This window comes from Notolepis coatsorum (genome assembly GCF_963971535.1).
Source record: "Notolepis coatsorum genome assembly, chromosome: 4".
In the NCBI taxonomy this organism is placed as follows: Eukaryota; Metazoa; Chordata; class Actinopteri; order Aulopiformes; family Paralepididae; genus Notolepis; species Notolepis coatsorum.
In genome coordinates, this window is record NC_140168.1 from 79316090 (window position 1) to 79327718 (window position 11629).

General features: G+C 40.1%; 1 protein-coding gene across 1 annotated transcript in view; it reads left to right on the forward strand.

Moving 5' to 3' along the window:
• LOC311226578 (exopolyphosphatase PRUNE1-like) overlaps window positions 1-10247 on the forward strand; it is a gene marked incomplete at its 3' end in the record, with an annotated part of 68099 nt that extends 57852 nt beyond the window's left edge. Inside the window, exons 6-8 of the mRNA XM_084311998.1 lie at window positions 4961-5055; window positions 9513-9674; window positions 9774-10247. Of these exons, the coding sequence (XP_084168124.1) occupies window positions 4961-5055; window positions 9513-9674; window positions 9774-10247 (731 nt within the window). The remainder of the gene's footprint in view (window positions 1-4960; window positions 5056-9512; window positions 9675-9773) is intronic.
• Window positions 10248-11629: the final 1382 nt, after the last annotated feature.

Genomic DNA, 11629 nt, shown 5'->3' on the forward strand with positions numbered 1-11629 from the left:
AGAGAGAGAGAGAGAGAGAGAGAGAGAGAGAGAGAGAGAGAGAGAGAGAGAGAGAGAGAGAGAGAGAGAGAGAGACTCTCACTGTTTAGTTGACACGTCCAGGGCTTGCCTTGATAAAGTGTATAATCCACTGTTGATGTTTAATTCCAGACCACTGTCCACTGTGTCCAGACTGCATCCGCCATATAGCTTGTTAGCCAAGTGTTAGCTTGTTAGCAGAAGCACCACACAACACAAGTACTTCATTCCTTTGTCCATTTCCGCTCGAACAGACTGCAAACTACCTGGCGTTCTATCGCCATGCTCTAAGACAAACTCTAACCTTAACCAACTTTGAAAGAGTGCCTAAGCTTAACAGTCTAAAGAACTTGCAGTCACGGGCACGGCACGCTCTAAGACAAACAGCTGCCTGCATCACCAACCTAGGAATAAGCTAGAATTGGAATAAGCTAGAATTGGAACATTAGAAATTGGATTCGGCCAATCAGAGATCGTCTCTGTGAAATTCTGCTACGGAAAAAAATACTGGCGTCGGCCAATCAGAGAGCGTCTCCGCGAAATGCGGCTACAGACATTCTTGACGCTACTGGCTAGACCGCTTCAAATCGCGCCCGGATTCCAACATAATAGTCATATTTCAACGCACAACGCGTTATGCACTGATTGGCTGTGACTGATACAGCGATCAAACTGTGACGCGCACTCAGAGCGCTATCGCGTCTAGCCCGGGCCGAGAAATACGAAAAAATAAAAAAAAATAAAAAAAAACGTGATGTCACTTCCTGCTCACGAAAACGAGTGTTTTTTTATTTGAGATAATAACATTATATTGTGCATTGGAAATACAAACATACTTAAAATGAGTAAATATTATAACAAAAAGATACTTTTTCTTGTTCTACTCTCATATAACCAGGCAGGGCCTGAAGGGGGGGAGGCGCCCTTGCGCCCCTAGTGGCAGAGCCGCCACTGCCTAGCCGAGAGCTACCAGCCAAAATTGTATATTGTAAGCCGTCATTTGAGGCTTTATAAAAGCAGCATAATGAACACAAATCTGTCAGTGCCGAGTCCGACCTCATCTTAAATAACAAACGGCATTGCTTGTTGTAGTTAACAAGGAGAGGCAGAGTTGATTTAGCCAAAAAAAAATAAAATAAAAAATGTTATCTAATTTTATTAATTGAGATCTACTTGAAATCAGCCGGCGATCTACCTGTCGATCGCGATCGACTGGTTGGGCACCACTGGCTTAGATCATAATATTTTAATTTCTAAATTACGTTCATATGGTGTGAGAGGAATGGTTCTTGAATGGTTGAGTAGTTATCGCCACAATAGGCAACAATATGTGCAGTTGGCAGATGTGAAATCTGAGCTCATGAAAATTGAATGTGGGGTGCCGCAAGGTTCGGTTTTGGGGCCCAAACTCTTTCTTTGATATATTAATGATATTTGTGATGTTTCAAAACTATTACAGTTTGTCTTGTTTGCTGATGATACAAATTTGTTTTGCTCTGGGAATAATTTAAAGGAACTAGCTGAATATATTGTGTATGAAATGACAAATCTAAAGAAATGGGTTGATGTAAAATAAGCTATCACTGAATCTGAAAAAAACTAAATTTATGATTTTTGGCAATCGAAAACTAGATGAAAATATAGTACTGACCATAGATGGAGTTGATATAGAGAGAGTTAATGAATTTCGTTTTCTTGGTGTGATTATGGATGATAAATTAACATGGAAATCTCACATAGCACACGTAAAAAAAAAATGTCGAAGAGTATTTTTGTTATGAATAAAGTAAAGGATGTGTTCGAGTATGAGGCAATGAGAACACTCTACTGTTCACTCATCTCACCTTATATCAGTTATTGTGTTGAAGTATGGGGGAATACTTATGGGACCAATATAAAACCATTATATATACTACAGAAGAGGGCTGTAAGAATCACACATAAAGTGAATTATCGAGAACACACAAACACATTATTTATTAAATCTAGAATAATTAAACTTGAAGACATGGTTAAGTTTCAAACAATGTTAATTATGTTTAGGGCAAGAAATAATACACTGCCAGAAAAACTACAAAATCTTTTTAATTTAGAAAGTGAGTTTAGTAGGAGAAAATACAATTTTAAACATCAGTTTGCACGTACCACACTTAAACAGATGTGTCCTTCAGTTATTGGTGTAAAGTTGTGGAATTATCTCCATAGCGAGCTTAAGGGATGATAGTGTTTATCAATTAAAAAAAAATTATTACAAAAAAATATTTAGTCAGTATGAAAATCAAATGTGATCTGAATAGTGAGATCTTTTTTTCTTTCTTTTATTCTTTATTCTTTATTATTATTAAATGTTTTCTTGTTTAACTGTGGATTGTGTGTTTCTTGTATAATGGTATAAATTATTATTTTGTGTAAATTAGGTATAAATTAGGTGTAAATTAAGTAAATACTTGTTTAGTTTATAAATAAGGGGCAGGTAACTATAAGATTTATTCTTCTTCCTGCTCCTTTTGTCCATGGAATGATATTTATGATTGTGTAATGAAGAAACTCTGATTGTATTGATTCCATGTGGCAAATAAAAACTCTGAATCTGAATGAATGGAAATAGTGAATAAAAGAAAAACGGATCCAATAACGAGTATACTTGTTGTTGGCAGAATTCGATTGGCGGACTATAACGAGTTAACAAATTTTTCGCGCAGAAACGGTTAAGAGGTGTGTGTTCAAGAGTTTTTTAATAGGACTATCTCCTGTTCTTGTTCAGGAGTCTTGTGGCTTGTGGGGAAAAAGCTGTCCCTGAACCTGCTGGTTCTTGTGCGGATGCTCCGGTACCATTTGCCAGACAGTAGCAGAATGGTCTCTGAGAATGTTCTGGGTTTTCCTTCTGTACCTCTGTGTGTAGAGGTCGTCCATGGCTGGCAGAGCTCAGTCCTGGTGATATGTTGTGCTGACTTCACCACCCTTTGCAGAGCCTTGTGGTCGGTGGCTGAGCATTTGCCATACCAGGCAGTGATGCAGCCAGTCAGGATACTCTCTATAGTGCACCAGTAAAAGTTGCAGAGTATCCTGGAGTCCATGCCAAATCTCCTCAGCCTATGGAGGAAGAAGAGCCGTTGTCTCGCTGTCTTGACAATGATGCCGGTGTGATGAGACCAGGACAGGTCATCGCTGATGTTGACCCAGAGGAACCTAAAGCTGCTGACTCTCTCCACCACTATCCCGCCGATGTGAATGGGGGCGTGCTCTCCCCCCTGGGACTTCCTGTAGTCCACAATGAGCTCCTTCTTTTAGCTGACGTTGAGGTGGAGGTTATTCTCCTGGCACCATGTTGCCAGTGCACTCACTTCCTCTCTATACTTCGACTCATCATTGTCTGTGATCAGGCCAATGACCACTGTGTCGTCAGCAAACTTGATGATGGTGTTGGAGCTCTGTGTGGCCACACAGTCATGAGAAGATAAGAGATGAGAAGAGGAAGGAGAGGAGAAGAGAAGAGAAGAGAAGAGATGAGAATAGAATAGAAGAGAAGAGATGAGATGAGAAGAGAAGATATGGGGTGAGATGGGAAAAGAAGAGATGAGAAGAGGGAGGAGAGGAGAAAAGAGAATACCGGTAGATGAAAAGAGAAGAGAAGATAAGAGATGAGAAGAGGAAGGAGAGGAGAAAAGAGAATAGATTAAAAGAGAAGAGAGTTGAGATGAGATGGGATGGGATGAGAACAAATGGGTCATGCTGGTGAGTCAGCAGGCTAAGGAACATACCATGTAATCATAATGTCTTGTGTTTGAATCCAGTGTCACGCACCGACGTTCCCCCGACACACTCGTTCCCCTTAGCTCATGCCAAGACGTCTGGAGAAATCCTCGTCCAAAAGTTGTTTACAAAGGGAAATCACATTTCTGAGTCTTCAAATAAGGCCACAGTGTGTCCCACAGATAATGAAGTTACATGTGGTTGGGATGCAGGCTTGGTTCAGGGAAAGCATGTAGATTAGAATGAAGCAGTAGAAAAGAGTGTGTGTATCCTGACTGTCCACTCTCCACAAGGCACAGGCACAACTAACGTTATGTGCGCAGCCAGGTGTGGAATGTGAAAGTTGTTTGGTCACACTTACTAGCTAATGCTAGCAGCCCTTATATCATCCCTAGTACACATCGCTGTCTTTTGAAGGCTGTACCGAGCTCCGTTTTTAAGTTCAAAGTTCCCAATATCATATGAATCTTGGGATTACAAGGAATCCATTGATGTTGATGAAGAGGGGTAATTATCCATGCTGAGCTGAATTGAAGCCGCCTCAGGAAACTCGCAGATCCGTGCGCCTTGCGACATTCGCACCAGAGTGTTTTTTAGCAGCTGGGGTGCAGCTTTTGTGTTGTTAATTATCTTGCCATTCAAGGATGATTTAGGGAGATGCAGAGAACGGCATCACTACTAGAAGCGTCTACATGACCTGTGCATGCGTTCGAATACATGTCCCGATCAGAATTTCTGTGAGTGAGTGAATGAGTGAGTGAGTGAGTGAGTGATCACAATTTGCCACATATAGTCCTGCATGCCATGGTAAAAACGATGTGCTATGTGAAACAATGGTTGTTATCTATGCATCATCTGTGATAACTAGTTACTACACATTCCAATTATTTATTCCCAGATGCATTTTTGATTGTATTCCCTATGTTTGTAAAATCACTGTGTGTGTGTGTGTGTGTGTGTGTGTGTGTGTGTGTGTGTGTGTGTGTGTGTGTGTGTGTGTGTGTGTGTGTGTGTGTGTGTGTGTGTGTGTGTGTGTGTGTGTGTGTGTGTGTGTGTGTGTGTGTGTGTGTGTGTGTGTGTGTGTGTGTGTGTGTGTGTGTGTGTGTGTGTGTGTGTGTGTGTGTGTGTGTGTGTGTGTGTGTGTGTGTGTGTGTGTGTGTGTGTGTGTGTGTGTGTGTGTGTGTCCTAGGTCTCTCCACAGAGCAGATTCTGCTGAAGGACATGAAGACGGTTGCCGGGGGAGACCTGAGATTAGCAGTCAGCACTGTTTACATGACAATGGACGTATGTACTTGTATGTGTGTGTGTTTTGAATTTCTGAGATATTTAAATCTTATGAACATATACCTAATTGAATTGATGAATTCAAATAAAGCATGTAAAATGTGTGTGTGTGTGTGTGTACGCGCGTGCGTGCATGTGTGTGTGGGTGTTTGTGTGTGTACTCACTTATTAAAACACAGACTCTAGAGAGCTTGTATGTGACTGAAAAATCTGGTCTAACGGTCTAGTTTTTGTAAGCCCAAAACCCAACTAAGCCTAGATTTTCTCGTATTTTGAGTCAATCCAAATGACTTGGAGTGTGAATGTGATCACATGAAAGTACTCAACCAGCACTCAACACTCTAATTTACCATCTTCAGATAATAAAGTACTCAACCTCTACTGTCTTTAACTATGAATGAACTCAAAAACAGCTTTAGATAATCTGGTTTTAAAATGTTGCTCCTCAAAACATACTTAGGGAAACTTTAAAGAAATGCCCAGTTATTTATTTATTATTATTTATTTATTAGGGGTATATCTTATATAAGACAACTAACTAAAATGTGATCTCATTGGATGTGCCCTGACAATTAATGCTTGTATATCTTATCGTGTGTTGTCATGTTTGTTTATATGTTTGTTTAAAAAATAATAAAAAAATAAAATACAAAAAAAAGAAATGCCCAGTTATTTTTAACATAATCTCACACATATTCCAAACAGTTTTGCGCACATAAATTTTGTCTGACAGTTATTTCGAGTTAATTTGTTTGAATATACGACGTCGTCCAGTGGAGGACACTAAATCCTTGTGTTGTATTAACAGCTAAACAGAATGGTGGAGATGAAAGAAAATAGCAATCTCTATTGCAAACCCTACTGCTATTTTTTTCCCATCTCCACCATTTCATTGAGTTGTAACACAAGGATTCAGTGTCCTCTGGTGACATCACTGGGGGACATATTCAGACTAATTTACTCTCAATAACTTTCAAACTAAATGAATGCATACAAAACATGTTTACATAATATGTGTACAATTATGTGCAGAATAAAAAGCATTGGGTTTTTTTTTGGTTGAAGTGAAATTATTCTCCCCCTCAAGGACTCTAGTGAGAAATCAGTCAGGTCTCGTCCAGGGGCGTTTTTAGGGTTAGAAAACATTGGGGGCTTCAGCCCGGGGGGGTGGAGGGGGCCCCCCCCCCTTTTTTTTTTTTTTTTTTTTTAACACAGAAATACGCAATTTTAGAGTAATTAGAGATGAATACTGAAGAACTCGAATCATTAGAGGTTCTCAAAGTGAGGTCCATGTCCATGAGAGGGATCTGGGCAGTTCCCATAGAAAATTCAAAGTTAACAGGACCAAATCATCAGTTTCTTATTTATTTATTTAACCTTTATTTTGCCAGATAAAACATTGATCTGGTCCAAGAGGCCCCAACAGGAGTACAAATATACATATATACACATATATATACATATATATATAATATATATACATATACTGTACATACATACACACATATACACCAATAACAAAATAAAAACAGTTAAGAATCATACACATAAGCAAATAAACAAACAAACAAACAAACATTATGCACAGCCTATGTACAAAAGAAATAAACAGTTCATCTCTAGTCTTTACAGTTTTCTTCAATTGCATAAACACTCAAATCAAAAGTATTACACAATTATCAAAACCTTACACTCAAGGAGCAAAACGTAGGCCCAGATTTGCACCCCTATAAGCACAATGTCAGCCTCACACTTTTTGCAAAACAATACACACAGTGATTTGCAAAACACTAAACACACTTCCATTACATTAGACACAGAATGTCAAATTACCACACATATGAGCCAATTGGTTAAACACAGCCATCAGATGCACAAACACACCATTGCTTAATTGTAGATACACCAATCAGGTTTAAGCACTATAAAAATGCAGCAGGTGAGTTCACCTGTCTTCAACCAAAATGGAAAGAGAGTGAAGTACTGTACACAGAGAACGTGAAAATATACAATACATTCACCAAACACTACACAAGACAACCAATGATGCAGACTGATGAAAATATACATTTTCTCCCATTTTCCCAAATCCGTCAACATGGAGAATCACAACAAAAAATTATCTTGCCAGATCCATAGGCAAAGAGATAATGTCTAGTATTTTCTGTACTCTATTTACATTTTTTCAAAATTGTTTTTGTTTTACTGTAATTTTAACCTGTACTGGATACAGTATTTTATGTTTGTCTGATATTTGCTGAGCTTACAGTGTTATGCACATAGTAGCATGAAAACTGGGACATGTTTTGTTGTGATTCTCCATGTTGAAATGTTGACTGATTTGGTTATATGGAGAGAACATTTATATTTTCATCAGTCTGCATCATTGATTTGGGTATATGGAGAGAAAATGTTTTTTTTAGCAGTCTGCATCATTGATTTGGGTATATGTAGATAAATAAATTATATTTTCATCAGTCTACACTACAGCATTGGTCTTGTGTAGTGTTTGGTGAATTTATTGTATATTTGCACATTCTCTGCATACTTCACTTACAGTACTCTAATCACTGAGAAGTAGAATTGCTAAATGTGTTTTAGGTTAAGCACAGCAGTGTGTGTAACTGGTTCAAACAGAATTGAGTCATATGAAACGTGTGTTTCATATGGTAACAAAATGTAGTTTTTATAAATTAGTGTATGGTTTTGACAAGTGTTTAATTTAGCAAAGGATCTGAGGTGTTCTGATAATTGTGTGTGTGGTTGTGCTAATTGTGTGTTTTGAAACACCGGGCCCTGTTTTCAAAATCATGCTTAAGCAATCGAAAAAAAAACTATTGTGTGTTTCAGTATAATTATGTTTCAGTCTTCTCATAAAAGAAATATTCGATTTTTGGGTCTTTTCCTGCCTTTGGTCCGCTTTGCATTCACATCTCAAATGAACTGTAGCAGGGTTCACTTGCAAGAGTGAATGAGCTTTCACACCACCCCAAACCAACCGGACTATCCGAGGAAATGAACCAGGGTTTGATTAAAGCTTATTATAGTTTATCACAGTATCATGAGCATGTCTTTGTCAGTGGACACTGGACATGGGTATGGATGGCTCCAGGTGCTGCTGTGTTAAAGTGCACATCTTCAAGTCCACAAATCGGTGAATGAAAGAATGATAGGATCAAATGAAAACTACTTACTAAAAATGGATTAAAAGTACTAAAAACCAACAAAAAATACCAAACACTAACAAACATTCAGCACAGACAATGGGGATGCTGACAAAAAAATAAAAAAAAAAAAAATAAAGTAAAGTAAAAAAAAAAATGTAAACATTTTTTTTTTTTTTTTTTTTTAAGGTCCGGGGCTAGGAGAAAAACATCCGGGGCTAAAGCCCCGGAAGCCCAGGGCTAAAGCCCCGGAAGCCCAGGGCTAACGACGCCACTGGTCTCGTCTGGTTCGGGCTGGGACTTTATCGCATTCATTTAGATTAATTAACTACAGAAAGAATTAAAAGTAAAAACAAATTGATGCATTTAATCGCATGATGATTTTTCTTTATTGTGTAAGAATGTTACCTTTCAAAGGAGACCAGACTGATGCATGTGCTATAAATATAAAGTATAATAAATCGCAAATAACTTTTTTTCTTAGTCTGGTTTGTTCATAAAACAAATTTAAATAAGAGAAATTGAGATCAATCAAGAGTTTTCTTTTTCCAATGGTCAACTGTTCTGGAATGTACTTGAAAGTACTGCGTTTAACTTTTACCTCGAAAGTGCTTGAGTTTACAAAAGGTCCTTTGGCTATATAGTATTCCTAAAATCGCTGCACTTTGTTAAAAATGGCATTGATCTGTTGGTCTGTGTAGTAGCTAGCTAATACAGGATGTTGTTGCTTAAATGTATGTATGATGTATATTCATTGATTCACTCGTATACCAAAATTAATTTGAATTAAAAAATATAGCTTTTCACATCAAATATTGATATGCGATTAAAATGTGATTAATTTCGATTAATTAACTATAAAGTCTCGAATTAATTCAATAGAAATGTGTTATCGAGTCCCACCACAAGGTTCAACACAACCTGTCACACAAACAAACACACACACATCAAACACAATCTGTCTCACACACACACGCATGCACGCACACACACACACACACACACACACACACACACACACACACACACACACACACACACACACACACACACACACAGGATGTACAATTTATTTTCTCTCTCTCTTCCTCTTTCTCTCTTCCTCTCTCTCTTTGTCTATCTTTATGTGTGTCTCTCTCTCCTTCTCTTCCTCTCTTTATCTGTCTCTCTCTTCCTCTTTCTCTCTTCCTCTCTTTCTCTCTTTATCTGTCTATCTTTATGTCTCTCTCTCTCTCTCTCTCTCTCTCTCTCTCTCTCTCTCTCTCTCTCTCTCTCTCTCTCTCTCTCTCTCAGGTGTTCCTTCAGAGAAATGGCCTCCAACAGGAGCTGTGTGAGTTTTGTCATATGCGCCAGCTGGGTGCCCTGGTTGCCATGACCATCTCTTTCAACAGCCAATCAAATGAGCCGGTCAGACAGGTGGCAGTCTACAGCTCCAGCTCTCTATACAGAGAAGAGGTAGGTGTGTGTGTGTGTGTGTGTGTGTGACATGTGTGTACGTGTGTGTGTGTGTGCCTACTTGTCTTGTGTGTAATTTCTCTTTCTCTTTTTCACTAGGTAAACCAAGTCCTGTTGGACATCCAGAGCCCCTCCCTCTGCCTCTCTCCTCTCAGCAGCCCATATAAGGATGTCCTGGCTTATCACCAGGGCAACGCCCTCGCCTCACGCAAAAAACTCCTTCCTGTCCTCAAGGACTTCCTGTCCAAGTGGGAGCAGAGACAGGCGCATTGCGGAGAGGTCGGGGAGGAGCTGGAGGACCAGTTTGATCAATCGGATGACCTCCGGTCCCCTGTCTACTCCGCCTCCTGTCACCACCAACGGCGACTGCTGGGAGCGGAGGACTGTGGGACAGAGGAGGACTGTGGACTCGGAGATCCTCCCACTCCCATGAACAGTTTGGTAGAAGGGTGTCCGCTGGATGGATGGTTCAGTCAGGAGGCGCTCATGGAGAAGTTCAGGAAGCTGGGGGGAGGAGAGGAGGAGACGGAGGGAGAAGGGAGGGATGGGTGGAGAGGAGGGAGGTGGACATAGAGGAGGAGGAGAGGGAGGGAGAGGGGGTGGAGGAGAGGAGGGAGGTGGACATAGAGGAGGAGGAGAGGGAGAGAGAGGGGATGGAGGGGAGGAGAGGAGGGAGGTGGACATAGAGGAGGAGGAGGAGAGGGAGAGAGGGTGGAGGAGAGGAGGGAGGTGGACATAGAGGAGGAGGAGAGGGAGAGAGGGGATGGAGGGGAGGAGAGGAGAGGAGGGAGGTGGACATAGAGGAGGAGGAGAGGGAGAGGGGATGGAGGGGAGGAGAGGAGGGAGGTGTACATAGAGGAGGAGGAGAGGGAGAGAGAGGGGATGGAGGTGAGGAGAGGATGGAGGTGGACACATAGAGGAGGAGGAGGAGGAGAGAGAGGGGATGGAGGGAGGAGATGAATGGGAAAGATGGACATCCTGGTAGAATCATACCCGCTGGACTCAGGTAACCACAGAGCTTTAATTGATGGATCGGCCGTTCTCATTAAAATCAACATTCATCAATGGTCATTTAGTTCAGACATTAGTTTAGTAATTTAGTTCAGTCATTAGTTTAGAAACTTTAGACATTTAGTTTAATAATTTAGTTCAGTCATTAGTTTAGTCATTTAGTTTAGTCATTTGTTTAATAATTTAGTTCAGTGATTAGTTTAGTCATTTAGTTTAGTAATTTAGTTCAGTGATGAGTTTATTTAGTCAATTAGTTCAGTCATTAGTTTAGTCATTAGTTCAGTCATTAGTTCAGTCATTAGTTTAGTCATTAATTCAGTCATTAGTTTAGTCCTGGCCAGGTTCTGTTGGTGTACCCGATGCTGTCAGTCCTTGCCTTTCCCTTGTCTTGCCTTGAACCACCAGCCCCGTCTTCGCAGGCACTACGTCAACAGAACATTTTCAGTATGCAACGCGTGATTCGGATCTGCCACATGGAAAAGATCCACTCTGAACTGCAAAGGAGGACTATTTCAACTTAGGGGCAAGTTTCCACCAAGAGGCTGCATCAACCGCAGGTCTATCAACCACATGTGGGCCTCATACGGACGCTCACAGCCTCATTCCCTCTCGGTTTATAAGGGAACGTGTGGTTGTACTTTATCTTCAAGTTCAAGTTTCAAGTTTCTTTAATAGTTGTCATACAGAAGTACAGAATACTTTTATACAAAATGCTTCTTACTGTTACGCTCCAGAGACTGTGCTAGACAAGATAAGTATCAAATAACATGGTATAGCATGTAAATTAGAAGTAGAAAATGAGGTCACAGTGTTCAGTATAGACATATGTAAAATGTTCGATGCAGAATAGACGTACCTGAGTTACCATCTTCTGCCTATTGCTGTGACATCACCGGTGCTACAACTACCAATCAGCTAAATTAATTAGTCACTAGGTGGTAGCA